At 41.7% G+C, this 25,039-nt stretch overlaps 1 protein-coding gene across 3 annotated transcripts in view; it reads left to right on the top strand.

The window, feature by feature from the left end:
• The window catches only part of ADCY5 (adenylate cyclase 5), a 206,482-nt gene that overhangs the window by 168,601 nt on the left and 12,842 nt on the right, over positions 1-25,039 (top strand). For all 3 annotated transcript variants that reach the window (XM_032693459.1, XM_032693460.1, XM_032693462.1), the window contains 6 exons: positions 6,878-6,900; positions 10,833-10,977; positions 12,589-12,686; positions 15,396-15,483; positions 21,879-21,995; positions 23,266-23,430. In XM_032693459.1, the coding sequence (XP_032549350.1) occupies positions 6,878-6,900; positions 10,833-10,977; positions 12,589-12,686; positions 15,396-15,483; positions 21,879-21,995; positions 23,266-23,430 (636 nt within the window). The remainder of the gene's footprint in view (positions 1-6,877; positions 6,901-10,832; positions 10,978-12,588; positions 12,687-15,395; positions 15,484-21,878; positions 21,996-23,265; positions 23,431-25,039) is intronic.

The following is a 25,039-nucleotide window of genomic DNA, read 5'->3' as shown; positions in this document are numbered from 1 at the left end:
AATTGGGGAACAGGTGCATCAGAGGAACAGATGCTGTAGCTGGTTCTGTGCCAACTCTACTGCTTAAACATCAGAAATGATTAAAATTTAAAATAAAGTCAATAGGACAAGTTTTCCTCAGTCAATAGTGCAGCTCTATCAAAGAGAAGTGGATTTGAGTCCATGAATTAGGCACCGGCGGTTCACCCTCCTTCTAAAGGTTTCATTTAACTGCAGGTCACCATTATCCTCTTTTCCAGCAATCATCTGCTAAATCTGGTAATTGCAACACTGACGTCAGCAAAGCTGGACAGGAGCACCCAATGGAGAAGAACTTGACCCACTATTTTTTCACTGCTATTGTAGTAATCAAGCTCATAATCAAGCAGGGGGAAACTCTCTAAATCCTTTCTGTTGTAATCTCCACATATTGCTATAGACCTGGGAGGAAATTGTTAGTCTAGTCTGGGTTTTATAGAGCCAATTTGGTTTTGATAGCTCGCAAACAGCAAGGGGAGGAATCCTATCCTGCAGTTACACTGTGTAATTGCTGTGGTATTTACCTGGAAAGAGGGTTTGCCTGATTCACATGTTCCATGAGGTCTCATATAAATGAGTGGGAGTACAATGTACATTGCTCAGATTGTCAGAGGCTTCACACAGTTTTGTATCCTCATCTGCTAACCTAACTTTTATTCTAGTTGATCGGGGCTTGCAATCACCTTTGCTTAAGTTCTTTAAAAGAGGGATAAGAGTCAGCAAGATGCAACAGCAGGTCTGCAGCTGCTTTTGTGAAACCTAGGTAGAGTTTGATATTTGCTTTTAAGTCTTACACTAGTAATTTTTCCACTGTTCAGTACCCTTTTCTAGAGTAAATCTTACTCATATGGGAAAAGGTCATTTGAATTGAGACACTACTGAAAGGTGTCAGACTGGTTTCGAGTGGGACTAAATTAAGACTACGGAAATAAAGATACAATTCCCCTTTATTCACAGAAACATGCCTTCTTCATGGCAGCATTGCACAGGTGGAGCTGTGGCACTGACCAGAATGATTTCCAAAGCTTCCTAAAGCAAACAGTAAGCTTTAATGGCAAAAGGATGCAGGTCAGCAGGTTTGGGTCTGGTTTTCGGAGAGGGTGAGCAGCTCTGGCCAGCGCCAGTGGGCAATTTCAATTAAGGCTGGTTAGGTTTGGATTCAGTCTGTCTGCATCTGATTAGAAGGCCATTTGACAGTAGTTTCTGGAGAAGCTTGTTGTGTTTATCATTGTTTGGAGTATAGAGATGGAAGGGCAGAGATTGTGGAGCCAGGAACCGATTCAGAGTATTTCTAGGACTACTTATTTTTATGTCTGTTTTGCAAGTTCTGGTAACTGCTAACAAGTGAGGCACAGAATGACAAACCACTTGAAAATATGACCTTTGAACTGGAGAAATTTGGATTCAAAGTTCACAGAAAACTGAAGAGTGTTAGCAACCTGCACTTCTCAGAGATGTGAGTTCAGAGCCAGAAGTTAATTAAAAGTAAGGCAGGAAAAACCTATTTCAATCAAAGCAATCACTTATGTTCTTTAGATTTAAATCTGGTGGACCAGATAAATTCATGGCATTGGCCAGATCTGGTCTGCCAGCTGAGAGCTGTCTACAAAATCATTTTGAGTTGAACAAAGTAGAGGGTTTCACCATCTGTGAGCAGTGCAGTGGAATGAAAGTCTATTTATCAAGTGAGGTGGGCTGCTGAAAGGGAGCACTTCAGCTTTCCTTTTCAGAGCTCATTAGTCTGTGTTCCAGCTTTAGCAGACACACTCATCATTTAATCTGCTTCATAAACTGGTTTTCTGCCAGTTTGTTGTTCTGCACTTAGATGATTGTTAAATATCCTTCCGATCATGCTTAGCTCTTTCTGGACTCTGGTATAGAAATTGTCTTATTTCTGGCTTGAGTGCTTTGAAGTCCTTCAGTTTTGTTTTTGCATTTACACCTGGCAGCATCTATCTTCATAGCCCTGTCTTTTTGACCACAGGGACAAAGAGAATGTACAACATTGCTGAAAATAGATCTGAATAATTAGTTTGTGGTGGGGCCAAAGAAGATTTACTTTTAACTACATCCACTCTCAGCTTGTCACTCTCCCTTTCTATTTTCCATGGTGATTGATTCTGTGAAATACTTTTGCTTTGCAAGTTGACCTTACCTCTTACAAAGCTGATTTTGTCCCTAAGTCCCAAGTTATTTGTGCTTTAACATCATGTAAGTCCTATTTTGACTTCATTGCAGAGATGAAAAAAAGGCAAGAAAAATTAGTTTCTTTGTTACGTTTGCTCTTACCATCTTTGCTGGAGTTGAGAGTGAAGTTTTTAAGGGTGGAATACATGCTTCCCACCCACATTGCCATTAAGAAAGTCATAGAGCTCATTAGCCTTTCTACTGTCTTATTTTTGGAGTTAAATGAAAAGTTAAAAGGATAGAAAGTCTATTCCACTTTTCTTTGCATATTTACAATATGTTAATAATTGCAGCTAATGTTCTCGAAGTTACAATTATTATTTCTAATAGTTCTTGATTTGAAGTATTGTGGTATAGCAGTCAGCTTGTCATGTCTTTGACAAATACTTTATCATTCTATTTAAGGAATCAGTTTTAATCTTCAAAGAAAAGGGCTTAGTTAATTTAGAAGTCAAGCAGAGAGATGGCAGTCATATGAGCTTTTAACACAATAGATATTCATAAAATATCCCCCATAAAATAGTAAGCCTTAGGGACAGAAGCAGTAATATAACATCCCCTCTTTTTTTCCTCCTGCACGTGTCTACTCCCACTGAGGATGTCAGTGTAGATTCAGAGTCACCTGACCTGCCATAAAAAAATAAAGGTTTTTTAATGATCTCCTGTAGAAAAGAAGAAGGAGCAGAACCTTTAAGGGAGCTGATTCAGCTAAGTTTGAGTTAATGTTCCTGAAATGAGAGAGAGGATTGTCTTAGTCTCAGAGCAATTATTAAATGCTATTACCTTTACATTTGCAGTCTGATGGCAGAGTAATACAGCCTCTTGGGGGAAGGAAAAAAACTCCAGTATTAGGGATATTTAAAATGAGACTGAATAAAATTTGCATGAGTTCCTATATGCAGCAGCCCATTAGTACTGCACTGCAATGAGACCTATCTCGTGCCTTATGGTCCCTTCTAGAGGAAAGGAATTTTGGCCTTAACAAGGGCTACTTTATCATCATGATTATGGAGCTATTCTTGAGCTCCTGTAACTCCTAGCTGTCTGATTCTCATAGCCATAACCACTTTTGCCATTTTCATCCCTGCTGACAATTCCCAGACTTTTCTTCATAGCACCCTAGAAAACTATCAGCATTTCTTCAGCCTACTGGGTACAAATCCATAAGCAGTCAAAAGGGCATTTATATACTTAACTCCAGGAACTGGCTGCTTCTCTTCCTTTATTCCCCCTCTCCTAAACAACAGGCACCTCATTTTTATCAGCTGCTTCTTTTTTTTTTCCTGAGTGTCCAGATTTCTGTACATGTGTGTGCAGAAATGCAAGTTATGACATATCTTTGTGCAGCTCCAAACCTGCTCTATACCCAAACAGGCTGAGTCCAGCCCAGCTGCCCAGCCTCCAGTGGGAAGCACAGACAGGTGACATCAGGGCTGCTGGAGAGTGGCTTTATAGACATGCTTGCAGCAGCAGCTCCTGTTATTTCTCTTTCCTGCTTGAGCTTGGAAATTTTTCTACCAGATTATGAGTGTATTAGTCCTTTAGGAATGAAGGCAAATCCATGTAGACCCTATTTCTGCAGGGTTGGTTGTGTTACTGTTTATCCTGTGTGTAACACAGACCATTGCAATTGCTGTAAGCTGAACCAAGGGGCTTTAACTGGAGGAAACCATCTGAGTCCTGAAGATACTGAACTATTTGCCAGCTGTGGAGAAGAAAAAAGACCAATATGTCATCAGTGCTCAAGCCTTGTGCAAGGGGAAGGAAATAATTTAAGTGCAGATTTTTCAATGAACCAAGCATGCCCATGAAACAGGAGGAGGTGAAAACACATTAACCAAAACCCAGGGGGAATTTTCCCTCCCAACCAAAAATAGGGTGAGCAGAGTGACCTTGTGCGTGTGATCATCTCCTTTGCCTAAAAGGCCTTTCGGTATGTGAGTGGAACACGGGCGCTTTAGTGGACAGGGATGAAAATCTCTGGTCACAGCGAGATTCTAGAAGTATATTTGCTCTATATCCTGGCAAAACATTTCAGTGCAAAAAAATGACCAGTTTTCAAGAAGTTGTGTTTAAGCATTTTTTCCTAAAATAATCCCGTAGACTTTCCTCCATGACAATTCCATTTTTGGCAATTCTGCTTGAAGAATCTTTTGTATGAAATGAGAGCATTTGAAGTGAATCATTTAATTTGCTTAATTTAAAGAGGTTCCTACTACATTTAATTTTAAGCTGATTCTCTCTAATTAAAGTTCAAGTCACTCTTAAATATTTAGCCTCATTAAATGAAGATCCAGGAAAGAAAATGTATTAATCTTTTCCTCTTTCGTTTTACCTGAAATATGCCCTTTTTTAGTCTTTAGTTTTGAAACACCAATTTATTTTGAGCCACCAGCATGAATAATTTCCAGGGTTTCAAGCACAATTTAGTATTTTAAATTGAAAAGCTAGATCAGTGAATTCCTTATTATTTTACAGACTTTCCTTATAACAGTTTTGCTGAGGGAGAGAAGCAGGGCAGAATCAAATTCCGTGTTGATCAAGTAATCCTCTGTATAAAGGACCAGTTAATTATGGAGCCTATATATTTTTCTACACTTGAAATATTGGTGAATTTTTTGAGGATATGCTTGCTGAGGTGTTTTACTAATTTGATCTGGTTGGCCTGTATCCTCAACCCTGTGCATCTAGAGGGCAGGAGTATGAGATCTATGTGTTTAGTTTCAGGATTTCAGTGGGATAGATGGTTACATAGCTGTCTGTGAAAATCAGACCATTTTAGGGGACTCTTCCTCTGCAGTCAGTCATCCAGTTCCCATGTGTGTAAGCTTGAAAATGTGAACTTGATATCTATCTAATAAGCAAGTATTGTGTATTTTCTTGTTGGTTCTCTCTGCTTATTTCTTGTCTGGTAGCTATTCATGTTCAGTTATTTTCTTTTTTTTTCCACAGCCTAACTGACTGTGACACCAGACAAATTAGTGAGCATTTCGTCTCTATGACTAATCAGTGAACTTTCAGTTTTGGCACTGTGTTTTAAGATTGCTTAGAGGATAAATAAATAAATAAATCACATATTTCTAACAACTGTAAAATAATTATACAGAAGAAAAAAAATAGGAAAAAATGGCAAAACAAAAATTTGAGTAATCACTTCATCATTCCTTAATGTGAAATCAGAAAGTACATGTTTTTTTTGGCTTGAATAACTGGACATGCTAACTTTGAGTCAATATTACTGTTTCCTTCATCCCACTGGATCTTCTGGTGGTTGTTACACAGGACTGAGAGACTTCCTTCATCTGGATTTTTGATGGGTTAAGTTGGAGTTGCAGTTTCTATTTAGAAGTGTGGTTTTAGTCTGAAGTGGAATACGTAAAAATGGAAATTGCTTTCACAGTGAGTCACAGTCCTGGCTGCTGACCTGAGTGACAAACCTCTCTTTTTCCCTCTTGCAAAGCTGATGCTGTTCAGGGACACTGTGTTGGCTTTACTTCTGCTGTGTCACCACATTGCTGACTAGTTGTGAGGGCAAAATCTGTTCTCGTTTAGTATCTGGTCACTGTTTTTGTTTCTGATGGTGTTGGACAAGGCAGCTGTGGGAAGATTTTTACCCAAAGATGTTTGTTTTTTTACAGTCAGGATGGCTCTCAGTTTGCTGCCCCCAGACTGGTTGCCGCTGCAGGTCCAGCAGCTGGAATATCCTCACGTGCTCTGAGCAGTTTTGGCCTGAGGTCTCTGGGAGAAAAACAAAAGCAGTTCTTCCTATCTCCCGGCTACATTTGTTTTATGTTTTGGAACATAGGGTACAAACTCTGTGCCTGAGTATTTGACCCTACTTGTCAAATACACAACTTCTCTTGACTACAGTTAAATTTAAGCCAAGATGTCAGAGGGCAGATTTCGTCTCAGCCAATGCAAAATGGCCATTTTGATGCAATTTGGTCTGTTAGGTATGTTAATGCTAAACATATAAACTTAAGCCTCTATACATAATTTTCTCTGAGGCCTTCTAGCCACTTAAACTATGGATTGCTCCTAAATACAGACACTTAATCAATTCAGGGTGTCCAGAAAGAATTGTGAACATTTGGGCTATTGCAAATATTATAAAGAATTCCTGAAATCTTATTCAAGAAAACAGGTTCTGTGTGTACCTGAGACGAGGGGAGGAGCAAGAAGACCCCTTGAGGTTCCTTCTGAAGAGATGAAAACCAAAATGAAAACCCTTAGCCAATCCCTGACATAAAGAGATGAAACCTTGTGGAATAGTTACAGAGTACAATAGTTGACTTATGTTATCATTCTGAGCTTTGTTTCAAGTAAAATGCATCCTCAGTTATAATATCAGTACAGTTTCCATTGTATCATTTGTAACGGTGACTGCGAAAAAGAAGGCACCTGAAATAAAGCGTGCCAGCACTCAGCTGAAGCATTTCGTTTATCTTCACTTCCGTGGATTTACATCTGAAGGAATGTGTTTTTCCAAAACCGCTCTGTCTGCCCAATGACGCGGCTGCACAAAATATTGTTATGGGTGGGTAAAGCTGTCCCTCCACACCTGACAAATGAGCACCCTGAAAACTCCCCTGCAAAATGCCGTTCCCAGGATACATGGTGTTCTCAAGGTCAGCCTGTTTTCTAACCATTGTGCCCTTTTCCTTTCTTTCAGGGTTTTGAGGACCCCAAGGACAAGTAAGCAAATTTACTTCTGTCATACACTGTCATGTTTATACATTTGGGATTTATTTTCTCATATTAAAAAAAAAGACAAAAAGTGATACCCAGAAGCCAAGAATAATGCCTGGACTCCCCAGAGGTTTATTCTGGAGGTCAGCCAGTTGAGGGCACGGGATTGACTGATGTGCATTCAGAACAGCCACTGCCCTCAAAATATTTATTTGTTTGTGTGGTTCTAACTTGCTCTTCTAATTAAAATACTTTTGCTGCACTTCCCCATGCCCTGAGTATTCTCCACTATTTGTTTCTTTGAAAATAACCCAAGACAAAATCTTCCTGTAAGGTATGTCTAAGTGTTGAACAAGTTTATGTATGTGTTGAAATGCATATAGGTTTTTAGTTTATTTGTATATATTTTATATTATTAATTTTTGCACATTAGTTGTTTCTAGATATAAAAATGAACTCAGAAATGATAGCTTGTTTGAAAAATTAAATTCAAAGTTTCATATTCTAAAATATAGCCACATTTAAAGCAGCATTTTCATTTTTTTCTCATAGAACTTTAAAGAAATGGTTAAAATAGCAATTTAACATGAGTGGTATTTTGAAAAATTGCCTTTGGAGGAAAACCCCCCAAATGTGTTCACTTTTTAACTTCTACAACTGGACATAAAAAAGTATTTCCTTGTATTGTAGGTATTTAGAATAATTTTGCATTCAGTCTTGCTGAGTGGCATTCCTTATAAGCTTGCTTAGAGCAAGGTAGGCAACAATAGAGGAGACTGATGCCTAAAAATTTGTTGCTCTTGCTCCTTATCATGTTTCTTAGGCTGCTGGTTAGGGCTAAGTGGACTTCTATGAGCTGGGACAGAGAAATGCTTCTGTGGCCCTAAGAGTGACTCAGAGTCTCTTCATCCAGAAATCCATTTAACTCAAGTACAAAGATTTGCTGAAAAAAAAAAAGTCTAGCAGAATATATTCGTGGTGATATTGGTTAAAATTAGATACCTAAACCATGTCAAGTTCCCAGTTCCTTCACATGCAGAAACACTGAGGGTCAATACTTTTGACTTGCAGCAAAGGAATGTGTAGGCACCACGCACCTCTGAAACCATGACCCGACACCTACATGATTTAATTATTGAATCCAGGCATGGAGCATTTAAAATTATGGCATACATGTAGTTTTGGCAGTGGTCACACTCTTCATTTGCAGAAAGTAATTAAATCAGCAGAGCATTTTTGGACCACTCTGAAGCCACTCTGGGTTAATTGCTAGCTTTCACATTTGCAAGCAGAGTGCAGAAGTTGCTCCAAGCTCTGTTTGTGCTGTTCCTGTCCCTTGCAACAATTTTCTGCTGGCTGCATTTGGAGAAATCTCAGCAGTGCTTTTAAAAGGTGTTTCTGGAAGTTTCATAGTGACCTGAAATCCTTGATTTCCCCCCACTCGATCACACGATCAGTATATCAATACACATTTCCACATATGAGTTTCATTAGTCTGTGGCAATACCTCAGCTCTGACTTACAGGCACTGCCTCTAGGGCAGTCCTTAGCATAGGGAACTTTTGTCTTTCAATTTAAAATTACATTTATGTAAATGTACCCAAACTTGCTGTACAGCAATTTAGTTTGGGTACAACGGGCTGTGAAAGCTGGGTCTGTGCAAGGTGACTAAGCTTTCCTGCAGTCTATGAGAAGGTGGCTGCCCACTGCCAATATCTATCTCAGCAAGGCCATTTAAAACCTGCAGGGGTATTTCTATACAGCCTTCAACCATAGAAGTTACTGTAGTATAGAAATGCCCTCAGAAATATAAGGACCTACTACAAAACTGGAGGCAGCCGAGGTCAGAGTCCAAGCAGGCAATTTCTTCTTCTCTTTGCATCTTTCTGAGTGGTGGTTTCAGACTGGAACTTGAAATTTAACTATGGTTCACCAAGATGCTGAGCCAACTCTTTTGCTTCAGTTCTGGGGGAAAACTATCACATCCCTCATACGTGGTATGAAATGACTAAATGTGAATGACCCAAATGTGTACATAACTCACAGGATCTTGGAAGACATTCTGTAAATATGAAGCCTAATGATTTCCTTGCTCATTTTTATGAGTCCAGAAGACATTGTGAGGGCTGAATGAAAATAAGCAGCATTGCCTTGAGTGCTCAAGCAGATGTACTTCCTCTAAGGAAGCATGTCCTGACCCTGTACAGAAAAACACTTTTATTTTCCAAGTGGAATGTATGAAGTTCAAGGAATTAGATAACTGTAGAGCCCCAAAATAAAAAAACTCTTTTCCCCAACACCACTGAAATACTAAGGTTAGCTAAGATAGAGATTAGACTTGAGACAAACTAGGTTTGTAGTTGCTATGTGGTCACTAAATAGATGCCACTGGTGTGTCATCATGATCTAGCTGAGGTGCAGACACATTCAGCTCACTGACAGGAGCAAAGAGCAGTGGAATGGAAACAAGTAGATGGACCTGATTTATTTTTCTCTTGACAAGAGGTACGTGGAAGGGTTCGTTAACAGAGGGCTTAAAATCCGATCCAGTTTTGCAGAAAACTTTAAAAGAACCTTTCTTTTGGAAAGGGGCCTTTAACTTTTACAACAGAGCCACATTCTGGTCTGTAAGCTCCTTTGTGCAATCTCTGCTTCCAGCACAGTCATACCTGTAGGAGCCCACTGGCTGCAACACAGAGTGCATTGTGTGCTCTTGTGCAGGACAAATAAAACCAAGGAAATTCAGCAGTGTAGCTTTTCACTGTGCCTGTTAGACCTCAGAATTTTTTCTTCAGAGTGCCTAAAGTGAAGGTCCCACAATATGAGGCCTAAGATGCTGTGCCATCATGCGGTTTGCACATAGAAATAGTTATCCGCTGGAATATGCCCCTGTGCAAGTGAGGGGCGTATTTCAGTGGATAACTATGGGCATATCCTGTGGATAACCCTGGCAATCATGCAAGCAGAGCAGGAAAACAGCACTTCAGGATTAGATTTAATTTCTGCCTATAACTAGTAAGAAGGCAGGCCATTAAAGTGACAGCATCAAGTCATTAAAATCCTGTTAGATTTTAAAAATAACTAGAGTTTGAGGAGCTGCTTCAGGTTTCCTGATGCTCAGTGCAAAATGCCTCAGGATGATTAAGTTTCCAGTGTTACTTTTTTCCAACAGTTTTTGAAAAGCAGCCTCATTTTTCAGAAGCTGTAGCAGAGCATCAGAAAAATACTGACATTAAAGATTATAAGCAACCTAGAAATCTTCTTCCACATATTTAGAAAGCAGAATCTAATTTGTATTTTTTTTTGTTTGCTACCTTTTTCTTTTGCAACATTTCCTTCAGTAAATACCTTGTAAACAGAATATTTTTTTTATGTTTTGTGCTTTATACGCATAAATAACTGTGTGAAGGGGAGTCAGGCTACATTTTTTTCCTCTGCATGTTTGTTCCATGAACATTTTTTTTTCCTCAGAAAGGGAGAATTATTCAAGTTTGGAAATTTTCATAGTAATATTTACAGAAATTATTATTAGGAAGCAAGCAGTAGGACTGGATGCAGAAATCTTTTTGCCGGTTCAGGCACTAACAGCTACAACAGCACAGCAGTGCAGGGAAGAATAAGTCCGAGGAGGAGTGCAGGGAGGAGACTACTCAGTGGTTTTGGAGAATGAGGGATGGTAATGAGACCTTAAGGCAAGAAAATGGATGTAGTATCGAAAAAGGGCAAGTAAATCCTTTTAGTAATGGACTCAGGACTGGCAATGAGCTCTAGAGCTGATATGATTCTCCTCTCTGCTCACACTCCGTTTCCCAACTTGAAGCTGTCATAAGTGAAATGCCATTAACCTCCAGCTTATTATTATAAGTGGAATGATATTACATGGTGAAGAGGCAGCAATTATCTTGTCCTCTTATGCTCCCTTCTCATGGCATCCTCAGGAATACACAGGAAAGTATGAACCCGGAGGATGAAGTGGATGAGTTTCTGGGCCGTGCCATCGATGCCAGGAGTATTGATCGGTTACGCTCCGAGCACGTGCGCAAGTTCCTCTTAACGTTCAGGGAGCCTGACTTGGAGAAAAAGGTAATGTTCTCTAAAAATCATTGCAGCATGTCAGTCAGGCTTGTTATGAGTTTCAGTTCTCCTGCATAAGGTCAAACTTTTATACTTAGAGGTAAAGCTAGTGTTTGGGTGCTGGAGGTGGAGTTGTGGTCTTAAAACATCCATACTTCTTCATGGAAACCTTAATATACATGTTCCTGGAAAGTCACAGTCATCTGAAGGGAGCACTGGCCAGGAAAATGAAGCCATTTCTGTCAGACACACATGAATATGCAATGATGAGCAGTAAAGGGAATTCAGAATAAGCCAGGTTGTTTCTCTGACTTTGAGGCATCCAGACTGAGATTGCAGTCCCCCTGAGCTCCCTCAAGTCACTGGTGAAACCCACTTTAGTCTCCCTGAGCTGTGAGTCACCTCTGGAGGGATTTTTGCCTGCCCTTTTTCCCCTCAAGGAGCCTGGGTACTATTAGGATTCATTGGGATGCAATTTCTACTCTGGTTAATGGGAGCTCATTTTAAGCAACAAGTATAGTTCTCTATCCCACAAATGTGAGAAAAGGGAGAAGCAGATGTAGAGCCCCCAAATAGCCGATTACTTCCTGATTTGGTTTCAGATACTGTTGTTGTGAGGCAAAGATCATTTCCATTTCCTTGACTATATAATAGAGACAACATCAGCTCTAGATGGCTGCAAATTTAAATTCATTTAAGTCTAGAGGTACCCAGATGCTATTATTAAAGGTATTATAACAACTGGTGGGTTTAATTGCCCAAAGAAAGTAATCTTTTTTTCTCTTTTTTTAATCCAAGCACAGATCCTTGGGATGCTTGAGTGGTCTTCAGGTTAAACTCATTATTCAATGGAAAAAGCTTCATAATAAGTTTGCACTCATTATTTTATAATTTTATTTAGGAACAGTCTTTCCATGACAGGAATGACAACTTATTGCAAAAGCAGACCTTTGCAGGTTTTACAGCTGTTCAATGAATCAGTGTGGGACTGGATAAAAGCTCAAGCACATAATTTCCCCCACCTCCTTCCCTTCAATTTTATACCTGAAAACAGCCAGAGAAATTAGTGGTCACCTGTTCAGAGCACCTTTTATTTTGTGGTTCAGACACTGAGATTGTCTGTACTGAGAACCATGCTTCAAGCTAAATAAAGCATCACTGGGAATCGGATGCAGCTCCCATGTGACCGATATGTTGACAAGTTGGAAAGAGTGACTGTGAAAGCCTCATCATCCTCGCACTGTCATTAGAGCAAGTCAAGCCATCTGCACAAAATGCATGCTGTCCTCATTAGCAGCATTTGTCCCTGTTGGGGAAACTTCCCATGGAAGTTTAGGTCTGATGGCAGTGACATAGAATCCCAGTTAGTCCATTTCTGTTCCCTCATGCAAGGAACGGTTGGTGAATCCTCTCTCCATGCAGCTGTGTGGGTTTGTTCCCTGGCCTTTGGGTCTGTTCAAGCCCTTACAACTTGCCCAGGGAGAAGGGGAGTTTGTAGCGTAGTTGTTTCCTACCAGCACTGCTTTCCAAGGACCTAAACAAAAGCCAAGTAAGAAGGTTTTGTGGAGAGAAGGCAGGCAGCCAAATTTCCCACTAACATAACTGTTTGTGTTTTTGCAGTACTCCAAGCAGGTGGACGACAGGTTCGGAGCCTACGTGGCTTGTGCCTCCCTAGTCTTCCTCTTCATCTGCTTTGTTCAAATCATAATCGTACCACAGTGAGTATCCTTTCATCCCTCAGCTCCCATCTGCTCCCCTCCTCTATTGCAGCCTACTTTTCTTTGTTTTTTTCTTGCAAATTCAGAACACCAAGAGGAAGAGAAAAATCCTTAAATAATTCACGCTCAAGTGATGCGTGGTTCTTATTGTTTTCACTCATTTCTAGTGCAGATTAAAACCTCCTCACTGACATGGGAGGATTTCTGTTTTCCCGGTGTGATTTCTCTTATAATTTATCTCCATCTTATGAAATTCAGTTCAGCACATTTATAAGCTTGTGGAAAACAAATATCACTAAGTAGGAAGGATTGTCTATGAAGGCATAGTACACATTCACAACACAAGGCTTGGCTGTCCTCTTATCTGAACACAGTAGGACAGGGAGGTGAAAAACCATCACAGCCTCATTGCTCAGAGCACTGAGGTCGCAGGTCTGCTTAACAGATGAGGCATAATGTCTCATACATTTGTTATTCTGGACTCAGTGCAGCAGTGCAAGAAGAGAGGTAGAGAGGGAGTTGAGCTACACATGCCTAACCTTTGAGTGGCTCGCTCCAGGTTTAAGGGTTGCAGTCATTTCTTTTCCCAGGCAAGAGTGGCATAAGCTCCTCAGGGCCGTGGGGCACAGTGCTCTTGCAGTGGCCTGCAACTTTCTCTGCAAGGCACAGTGTAACCCATTACATCTTTCCTAGCAGTGAGCTCTGCAGACATGATATTTCTTCTCAAAAATTTCTTTAAAAATCCCTTAAAATTACAGCATGTGGTTATTTCCTGTGCTCTGGTTTAGTAGCAGTAATATATCATTTACTGAGCAATGCTGTGTTGGAAATGAATTTGTAGTTAGTAATTTTTAATCTGAAGAAAAAGATCACAGAAGCTCTGAAAATGCTCCAAATTTATCTTCATTACAAGAAGACAAAAAAAATTGTTTGAGGAGAACTCCAGTGCTATTTTATGCTGTTACAACTGCCTTCTGTTCCTACCACAGATCTTTTTGGATTAGAGATTGGTTTGTAGCGTTCAGATCAGATACTCAGAAGGTCACAGAAACAACATATAGTCTGATGTTTGTCATTCACTCTCCCAGGCAAGAGTACTCACAGAAAGATTGAATCAGCAAAATAACATCAGTACAAATGCACTGTGTAAACAGACAGGTCTGCTTTGGGAAACTGGAAGTGAAGCTGAAAGAGGCTGAAAATTGAAACTAGATCATTCCCAGAAATAAAAGCATTGTTAATTACATCCAGAAATGTACTTTGAGAGTAACTCATTTATCAAGGGCTTACACTTTGGATTTCTGAATATTGCTGCCATGACTTCACACCTGCAGAGGCCCTCTACCAGCCTTGTGTTGCTCATCAAACTCCCTAAGCAGCCACTAAGCTGTCTCCATAAAACCCAGTTTAACATTTAAATGACAGCTTGACAGTTTCTGATGTGTGGCAACCATATGGTTGCCTCCTTTGTATTACGCAGGAGCCAATCCCTTATGGCAGTGGGGTGTCAATGTTGTGCTGCTCAGTCTCCCTCCATGCTGCCCATAGGGTGGTGGTTGGGGTTTTTTTGGAAGTTCTGAAGTGTCCTTGGTCAGCCTGGCCTGTCTGAAAGGTGATTTGGTTCAAGAGTAAATAAAATTCCATGTTTTAACCTTCACATTTTGGTTTGGTTTTCCTTATAGTTCAATTGCATAGCTTTGGTCTTTTATTGAAGGTAGCAATTAAGCAGCAGCTGAAACCACAGGTGTATATGTGTCACCATCAGAGTTTCATGAAAGACACACCATGGAATTTGAATCTGAAACTAGAGGCAGAATGTCAGTGATCATTTATGGTGATAAAGAGGAATAGCTTTAACGTATTTCACAAAGGCTCAAACAGTGAATTAGCAAGTACAATTATCTTAGTAGTCATGAGAGAACACAGAGACCAGCTGGCTTCGGTGTGGTTGGCCTCAATGTCACATCACAAGAATACTTCCTTTAAATTATGAACAAGGCTAACTCCTGGGAGGAGGCCTATCCTGTCACCCTGAGACCAATCACCAGGAAATTGGTGTTGACTATCTCCATGATTAAAACAGATGAAAATGCGTAGTACAGAGTTGGCCCCGGGATCCTTTTTGTACTTCAAAGTTGGGAGGAGCAGGAACCTCTCAAGCTGGCTAAGCTAAGGCTGTTTTCCCTGACTGTCCTCCAGCCATGGTTCCTCTCATTCCATGCACGAGACAGAGCATGGAGAATGGTGCCACACAAACATTCCCTGTGCGAGTACAGGTGGCTATTCCCAGTGAGACTATTCCCACTCAGCTGCACTGCAGCACTCAGCCCTGCCTTCCTTCCCAGGGGTGCCTGCCCACAGCCAGCCGGGAGCCGACCTGCCATAACAAGTTGTTCTATCACCTCCTCTAGTGCATGAAATATTTTTCAGTCCCACCACTGTTACCCCAGCAGGAAGGTGATTGCTATAGAAGATGCAGCATTCTCTGCTCTGCAGCCTGCATGAGTAATTCTAAATAGGACAGAGTATCTGTTGGTATTCAAGGCACCTCATGTCTCCTACTGCTGTCCTAATTGGAAAGCCTGTGCAGTGTGTCATAGCTTGTAAAAATGTCGTGTTCTGGAGAGCAGAGCTGTAGTTATTTTATATTATGTGCATTTAAAAAAAAAAACCAAAACAAAAAAACCCAACCGTCTCTCTTGATTTCAGCTCTACATTTATGCTGGGATTTTTCCTGACCTGTTTCCTGATCCTGACCACAGTGGTGTTTGTTTCGGTCATTTACTCCTGTGTAAAGGTGAGTACTGTGGTTTCTTTGTAGAGTGCTCTGCCTAAAATAACTGGATCAGCAATTTGTTTCTTCAGCTAACAGAGCATGTTTTGTTAGCCTTCCTTTCCACACTATGTGATAAGGGTTACAGAAAAAGCCTTTGATAAAGCAGAATGAACTGCACACAGATGTTAGGGTTGGCGTCTCCTTAGCTCAGCAGAAGTAATCACTCTGTGGATCTGCATGTCTATTAAGTCCCCTGCAGGCACTCTCATATTGATATAAGAAGAACATATTTTCCAGTGTGGAACGAAACACTGACCATTCGTTTCCTCCCTGTAAACTTCCTGCAGAATTGCCTGTGTGCTGGCCCCTGCTACATATGCATGTTTGGGTAGGCAGATAATCAGAAGCAGAATATCATCAAGGAAAAATGTCCTGGAGGGAATTAAAAGCCTTAAACATATAGAAGTTTATCAGCCTTTCTCACATGAGTGTACAGAGCTTCCGACATTCAGTGTGCTCTTTCTTGTAACTGGCTTTAATAAGCAAAGAAATACATTGTGTGAAGTCCAAAAACACATTAATTCTTCTTGTCAGCCTGTGGTAAATTGTCAGTGAGCGCTGTGGGAACCATGGTGTGCTCATCTTTTGCACTCAAAGATATTTCTATTAAAATGTTGATGTATTTGCAGTTTTGGGGATCCTTCTAGTCAAGCGCTGTCTGAACATGAAATATGCTCAGATTTGGGCTCCTTAGCCCAAGCTCAGCTTTGTTCCCCAGAGCCTGGAATAAAATAGTTTGGTAGCATTATGTTTTCTGCAGAAGGAACAGTAGGATAATGGATAATGTCAGGCAGATGATTTGCCTCACTTTAATTATCTTCCCTGTGCCATTTTCAACAGTTGAATGTGGGTGCTCTTGACAGACTTGCACCTTATATGTCTTTTTGACTTTTGAAAGTTAGATTTGGAGAATTAAGCTTTGCCTTCATACATAATAATTGCTGCAAACTGTTCCCAATAAAATAAGCTTGAGGTTCTATTTGAACTTAACGATTCACTCACAGGGTTTCTCTTGGTCTTATGGCAATTTTAAATGGAGCCTAGTTTGTAAGTGCAGCATCCCATTGTTCCTGCTTTTTTACCAGCAATGAGAACTAGTGTCAGAAAGAACAGTGCTAATGGGAAGGCTCAGGCTGGGAAATGGTACCCAAAGATGTCTGGTTATACTTGGTGAGTCCATTACAGATGAGGATGTTATTGACTGTCATTAGTTTGTAAACTGGTATCATCAGTTTAATGTGATTAGCAGTTAATTAACGACCAAGGTGAAAAGCTTTCGGTCACAGCCACAAAGAACTGGGAAACTCAGTGCAGAGCTGTGCTGCCTCCTTCTGCTGCGCTGGCACTGGCAGCACATCCCAGCACACTGCCAGACAAGCAGAGCCACACCAGCTCTGCTGGGGCAAGAGCTGTGGCAGACTCGGAACTCTGAAGCATCTGAGCTGGATGACTTGCAGCCAGATACATTCCAAGGCTCACAGCTGTGTCACCCGCTGGCATTTATGGCCTTAGGTTGCTTCCACATACTGACAACAGCACAGGATTCTTCTGTCATCTTTCAAAGCTTTTGGTTTTGGTTTGGGCTTCTTGGTTTAAAATTATCAGTGATTAATTTAAAAGGCACACAGGACTTTACATGTGACTCTAGGCAGATGTTCAATCTTGCTTTCTTTGCCTTGATCTCCCAAATTCATGTAGTGATGCCTGCAACTGTTTTTAGGCTGGCTTTGCCTCAGTGCACAGGCTGTGGAAACACAAGACATCAGAGGAAATTCAGACTAACATCAGAATTTCAGGATTTTCTGAAGCCTCTTGTATTTCCAACAGTGACATTTTCAGCGCCTTGGCCCAGCCCCACAACGTGCTCATGTATAACATCCAGGGTGGCCAGTGCCTTCTGTGCACAGATTGCAAATATTGAGATTATTGGGCCTTCTAGCCCCGGTACCTTTTTGATTACCCCTTTTTAGTGCTCCAGATTAGCCTTTGCTGACAACATCTGATTATGAGGGGGCTTGTTTAGGGAGCAGGTACTTTCAGCTTGTCTGATTTCAGCTATGTGTCTGATGGCAGCAGCTCCTAACAGCTGCAGCCTACTTCTGTCATTGAAGATCTTGGTGTTTCAAGTCTAAGTTTTTTAAGCAATGAGTTTACCCAGCCCTTGGTTAACTGGTGTTCCTTTATTTCTGTATTTCACTTTCTCTAGGAAGCACTTTTATACACATACAGAAGGAAGGCACTTCTACAGATCATTTTAGATGAAATTTAAAGACATGGGGATGTCAGCATTGTTTGCTTTGTTTCACATACCAATATGTTTTACATACCAATGGTTCATTCCACACAAAGTTAGAAAGCAGGTGTCCACCCCAGGATATCAGCATAAGCATAACTTTTGTCTGTTTGCTGTGCTGTTACATGATAAGTGTCTCTTTTTTCTTCCTCTTTCCAGCTTTCATGTGAGATTTTTCCTTCCCTGTTTTGGCCTCTCCATCTCTGGCTTTGACAGTGGCCAGCAGGCTCTTTCTGAACAGCTTGATCATGTTTTATTTTCTTTCGCTGTCATTATTATCTTCCACTATAAAACTCTCCACGGACTAGAAGTTGATCCTGGAACTGCCAGCACAGCCAGCTTGGCTTTCCAAGTTTCTTCAGCTGTAATAAACAAGAGAGTTCCAGTTCTTCCCTTTGATGCTCCATGAAGACTTGGCCACCGTGAGATGGTGTCCCTTCCCAGTAGAGTCTAAGGTCATGGGAACCAGGGTCCCTTCACAAATACTCTGCTGACAGACATCTGTTGTGCTACTAACTTACCAAGTTCATGTTTCTTCTTAAAATCCTTCAGCTTCTGGTATCTACACTGCTGTGTGGAGTTCAACTTCTTGCATGGCCCTGGGATCACATATGAGAGAAATTTCAAATTACTCTTTATGAGAAAATAAGTTTTTCTGTAACTTTACATAGGTGTAGCTTTCCTACCTCTTTCTTTGGCTCTCAAATCTAGTCTAGATGCTCATAAAGCATTTGGGGTTTTTTCTCAAGCAGGGAAAAAAAACCCCTCTGAAAACCGTACTTTTTAATAGACTAATAAATCACTGTGAAGTAAGTTACATAAATGGACTTGCAACATCCAGTTGCCTGGAGATGTTGTCTTTTACTCCAGAAGTATCTTAATGTACTTCAAAATGACTCAAAGGCTTTTATTACAAATTGAAAAATCAGAACTTAAAGACCTCATCTTACAACGAAACAGCAATTATCTAAGCAGTATTCCATGTCCACAATGTACGTTAAGAAAAAAAAAGAGAAATATTACTCTTCTGTCCTAAATCAGCTGTTATTGCATAGTATAGGTTTTACTTAGAGTAATTTTGTCATGCAAATGACTGGTGGTTGTGGATTATTTTCACTGTGGCATTAGTACTTGTTGGATCACTTTTTAAATTTGGACTTTCACCTGTACAGCAGTGCCCTACCTTCACCTGGATTTAGGCATTTCAGTCAGAATGAACTGGAATCGACTGGACAATCCTATTTTCTTTTTCCTACTGTCTTTATTTTACATGGGGATTTTCAGAGGGCTAATGAGTGACCTCACGCTTGTGTGGCTACCCAAACGTGGATCTCAGCTGCCCAAATGGATCACATTCTTTCTTTCAGCCCCTGTTCTCAGTAGTGCAAATCCTGGCTTGGAGTTGCCATTTCATCAGACCTTCCGTCATCCTGTTCTTCACTCAGGTGAGACTGAGTCTCACTAAGAGGACTAGATGATGGTGAACAGTACAAACCAACAGGCTAACCAGCAATGGTGCTTGGATTTTTAATGTACTGCAATATCCTGATTTCCTGCTGCTTTTCCAAGGAGAGAAGGGATTTTATTTTCTTTTTTCTGGAAAATGGGAAGGAAAGTCATCTTTTATTTTTTCCTCTTTTGTGCTATACCCCTAACTTGTGAATATTTTTATGGAGGGAGCACTGCCAGAGTGCAGCTCAATTGTCAGAGCTGAGACAGATCCCTTCTGTCTATCATAGAAGCCATCCAAGCTGCAAGTATTCCTGGTCTCTACCTGTCTCTGTAAGATGAGGAGAGTGTGACTTATGTTACAGGGCCTCCATGAATGTTGTCCACGAGGCAGAGGTTCCTCAGATGCACATCATGATTGTGCTATTGCACTCTCTATGGCAGTCCTGACCTCCTATGGATTTTGGCATTCGTTTCTTCTTCAGGACTTTCTCCAGCTGTACATGTTTACTGACTTAAAATTCTTCCTTGTTTGCAAAGTTGTGAGAACCAATATTAATACAAAGAAAAAGTGTTTTCATTAGAATGTGTCTTCCACTGATGGCTTTGCTTGATATCTCAGGCTTGGTTCAAAGTCAGGCTTTTTCGGGATCGTTGGCATCAGGGGCTTGAGCCAAGATCCACAACAAAGAACTCCTAAGTTTTATTTAGGTGCCTGGTTTCCCAGAGATTACAGATGGAGGTTAGTTTCCTGAATACCTTTGTGGAGCTTGGCCTTGAGGCCTAAACAAAGGGGTAGCAGGAAAACCTGTTCTGCTCTATTCTAGTGAGAAAACTGTCTAAATGCCCCACAGATCCTCCTTCTCCTTCCAAAACCTTTAAAGGTTAGAGCAGAGGAAAGCCCCACTGCATTTTCCATGTACCTGTGCTGGTAGGGATCTGTTAGCTGATGTCTACGTGGAAGCAGCTGGATGTGGTAGGGCAAAGAGATATTTTGGTTCATGGCTTATCAACAGAGGACTTTTATATCAGCAAGGTTTATTTCTGAAAGAGAGGTATTTCCCTTTGTTTTGCAGTGGTTGCCACTGAGCCTGAAGGATTGCATAAGCTTTCAGCTAATTTCAGTCAATCCTCATTCAGTGTAAATAAGTCACAACCCCACTTTCCCATTTCCTCCAGTCCCCCACAGAACCTTGCCCTCTCCTCTCACCTGGAGTTAGCTGGATTTTTGTATGTGTGCTGCTAGCAGGTGAAATCAGCTCTTTCAAAACTCTTGCCTCAACCTCTCCCTCCTTCTGCAAAAGCCACCAGCTAATCAGCGCTCTGGCTGCTCCAACACTTGGTAATTACATTGTAGGGCTGCTGTGTGGGAAGCACAGCACTGACAAAATGTTGCATCTCCAAAGATGTAAGAGTGAAGGATAAAAGGGAAAAGCAAGACTTTTAATAGAAACATTAGTCATAGTTAAATTGCGGTGCCGTGGCACTGCGCTGCTGGTTTCTTTGTGTCTCTAAAAATACCCTCTAGTGGCTCGGTTATTCATGTGGTGAGTAAGGGACAGGAGAGTTGCTTCTGGAAAAAGCTTTGGCAGTCCTGGGCAGATCCTCTCTGCCCTGGCAGGATGGTGTGGAGGGGCAGGGCACCGCGGGGATGACAATATCGCACGGGAGCGTGTCAGTGCATGAGGGTTTCACGGCGTTCATCTCACATTGCTCCAGCCCCGAGCTTGCACTGGCACAGTCGTGGCACATGAAGAGAAAGGGTTGGTTTCTCTGTCTCCTGGACTCTCTTGTAGCCAGCACACTGCACAGGTGATCACACCATGCTGAGGGGTGATCCTTGCTGCAGAGGGTGCTGGGTTAGTCTCCACTTTAACACACAGGCTGTTTCTACCCAGAATACGATGCAGCACCTAAAGTGGAGCTCGCTGGCGGCCGGCACTCATTAGCCATTAGCAGAAAGCTTCTAGCTCTGCTGGTGGTGAGTCACTGGGACAGTCTGGCTGGAGGAGCTCTGTGATCACCCTCACCCACGGTTATTTTTAGCCCCATGTGAGCATGTGAGCGTGGTGCTCAGTGCCACAGACCAGCCGAGGCCAGCTGATCTCTGCAGTGCCTTTCGCCGAGGGTCTGACAGATCACAAGGCTTGCCAGGGCTGTTTAACAGTCTGTGTCCGAAATGGCACCAGAAAGTCCCACGATATGTCCTTGTGATCAAAGGGATATGACATGTGTATATTCATTTCTGCTTCTTTTAATTTTTGCTCCAGTAATTTTCAAGCTCGAGCTCCTGGCTATTTCAGCTACAGATGACTTGTGGTTTGATTCTCACGACAGGATGAGCACAGCCCTGCAAGCCATGCTATCTGGGCTCAGGAGCCATCACTCCATTAAGAAGGCCTAAGTAGATTTGGCCAGCCAGCTGGGCCTGCTGCCACAAGGCAGTCACGTCTCTGCTCGCCCTTGTCCCACATCCCCCATCACCATCCTCCACCTCTGTGCAGCATCCACACAGACCCACACTGAAGTATGTGGGCAGCTCAAATGAAGGTTGTAATCTGTAAAATAATGGTTTTACGTGTTTATTTAATCGTATTTTTTTTCCCACATGCAGCTTTTCCCAGTTCCTCTCCAGACTCTTTCTAAGAAGATTGTACAGTCCAGGACCAATAGTACCTTAGTTGGAGTCTTTGCCATTATCCTGGTTTTTCTATCTGCCTTTGTCAACATGGTATGTCCATTAATTCCTTTTGATTCCCTCAGTTCTGCATGGTTTTCTTATTGGTGCTCTGCAGCATCGTGACCCTTAAAACCACTGAGTTTTATGTGATCCTGCCAGTCTCTGCATAGTGCTGCATCCTGCTCCAAGTGCAGGGATCACCTAATGGGGACGGTGATGACTTTGCTTTGAGTTGCACTTTTGGGACCGAGGTGGTCTGGCTGTGCTGATTTCAGGCTCAGAGAAAGACAGGCTGTTCTCTGGGGCCCTGCAGCTGCTGGCTTCTCACTTCTACAAATGGCTTTAAGTCTGAATGTGTTTTAAGGAAACCACTTGAATATTCCTACTCTGTATACATCTATTTCCTTTTTTAAGACAAAGGGAAAGAGCAGGTAAAATGGGCCTGGGTTTAAGTTCTGAGCTTGGAGGCAGCTACAAAGACTTCACGTGGCCCTCTGCTCCTCTCAGCTCTGGCCCCAGCTGGGGCAGTGCTGATTTGCACTGGCATGGAGAGGCTTGAACACCTGAAAATCAGACCACTGATTGCTCTTGCCTCAGCATCCCTATATACACAGTGGAGATTTAGGAACAATTCTGTGCTCTGTTGAGCTACTTGAATGGGAGGCACTAGTGGCATTGGCCCCCTCACTGCATTCCCCCATTGTCACCTGCAAAGAGCTGGTGTGGGCTACTGGGCACCATGCAGAAATCAGAGCTTGGGTTTTTTGCATAATGTGTGATTCTTTGCATTCATGAACTGCTTAGTGTGAACATCAGCAAAATGGACAAACGGAGCAGCACATGGAGGAGATCAGAATAGGCCTCTGCTGCTTCCTCAGCACAACAAAACCTTTAAACCTTGCTGCTGAAGTCTTCCCTGTAGAAAGACCCCCAGCAGAAGCTTAAGACATGCCAGGGGAAAGTTATCAGCTCAGAAATTCCCATCAGAAAGAGAGGAACAGAGCAGGGCCCTATCACAGACAGCAGGATATTTTTCTGTGTGTAATATCTACAGCCCCTCTGCCTGTGAACATAAAGCTGTACCTAAAGTTGAGCATGCAACTAGCTTTCTGGAGTGCACAGCGTGGATTTTGTTAATTAACATTTTGGGGGAGAAAAAACATAGCCATTGCGTGTGCAGTAAAACATAAGCTGATGATTTCATGTTGCGTATTTTACACATTGCTACAGCCATTTCCAAGGGGTTTTTTAATTGATACAAGCTATTTTGTTTTCTTTTCCTTATCAGTGTTGTAGAGCTTAATACTGTCTTTTTTTCCAGTTCATGTGCAGCACTGTGGATCTTGCCAGCTGCATGGCTGCTGAATACAACATCACTCCTGACCGGGTGGACATATGCCTTATCAGCAACCTGACTTCCAACTACAGCCTGGGCACATTTCAGGGATTCTGTGACAGTCCTTTGCCCAACTGCAACTTTCCAGAGGTATTGTGGAAAAATGGGTTTCAGAGGGTGGTCTGGAAAAAGGCTGTAAAACCTGTGTGACAAATCTCACTGATTCTGAGGAAAGCAAGTTGCTCCTGACTGACATTATAGAACTGGCACAGGCTACTACACTCAAACTTTAGTGTCTGAAATTATTATCATGAGTCCACATTGATGTTTAAGTTCCTTCAGGGCTGAATAATCAGTAGGCTTTTCTAAGTGTTGGATCCTGCCTGTAGCAAGAGAAATGGCCTTTCTCCATGAGGTCCTTAATGGCATGAAGAATGCAAGTCCTTTCAAAGGAGTTTGCAGGTGCTCCATTTTACTTGAAAATCAGTTCTCTGAAAATCAATGTCTAGTCATAGACAGTTCTCTCCATTGTTTTATGTTCTGATGAAAAACTTTTCTTATACATTCTTTCAAAAGATATAGTAGGTACTGGCCTTAGACAGGTTGGCAGCCCAGATAGTGGTCTGCTTCAATTTGCAAATGCAATTCCTACTTCTTCAGAACATCTTGTTAAAAAAAAAAATGCTTCTAATGGGAAGAAAGAAAAAAAAAACCACCAAACAAACAAACAACCCAACCCCAATATATTTTACACACTAGTAGAATACTTTACCAAAAAAAAATTCTTTTTGCATAGCTAGTCAAGATCTTTCTCTGAGTTTTTAGGTCATGACTGCTACATGTGTTGTCTACTGGAAATTGAAAAGGAAAAAATCTGTCTAGCATGGGGACAGAATTTATGTCAAGGTCATTGGGTTTATGGGGACCTGACAGATTTATGGCAGATCTGTTATCATCCAGATGTCCAAGTGTCCCACTGAATGTATTTCCATTTAACCTCACAGGAATGTGATCCATCTTTGATTCAGTGGGGCTTCTGAGACCACCATTACTGTGACTTTAAAATTTGCAAAGGCTTTAGTGCATCTGCAGAAAGAGCCAGGTGCAAAACCTGGCACAGCAGAGAACTAGAAACAGTCTGTGCCCATCCTGAACTTGTAAAGAGTGTTGGTTCAGGATAGAGAGGGATTTTAAGCCATGAGGAACAATCCTTTTGCATGCTGGGGTTGCTATGGCAGCCTCGAGCCAGGTTCTGCAAGTCAGTGGGGTAGGAAGTGAGGAGTCTCTCCCCTGTGCTCTGCAGGGCACATGTTGGATCTGGTACAGGTGGTGCCTGTTGGTCCCAGTGTGCGTTTAGGAGATGGTGGGATCCTACCCCTCAGTCACAGGGAACATCCACTCGTTCTCTAGAAACTGAAGAGTCGAGTACAAGCTGTACAAGTTATTTTCTCTAATTTAATATATCAGCAATGACTATTAATAAATGAGCTCAGAACATAAGCATATTTCTACTTCAGCTAGGGCTTGCTTTTAACTGAAAGGATGGATTGCCTAAGGCATATGATACAGGGGGGTTTTGCCAGAAATAGACCTGTCCAGACAGAGTGGAAGCTTAAATCTTCACAGATTTGTTAGCAGGAAAGTGATGAGCACCCTCAGTCTGCAAGCACATTTGAGAGCACTGGCATGGTAAACACTCAGCTCTCTGGTTGACAGAAGCTGCTGCCTCACCAGGTGTGGCAGAGGTTCTCCAGTATTA

This window comes from Chiroxiphia lanceolata, chromosome 7, assembly GCF_009829145.1.
Source record: "Chiroxiphia lanceolata isolate bChiLan1 chromosome 7, bChiLan1.pri, whole genome shotgun sequence".
In the NCBI taxonomy this organism is placed as follows: Eukaryota; Metazoa; Chordata; class Aves; order Passeriformes; family Pipridae; genus Chiroxiphia; species Chiroxiphia lanceolata.
The sequence above is the reverse complement of the archived record's forward strand: the minus strand, read 5'-3'. Positions and strand labels throughout refer to the sequence as shown.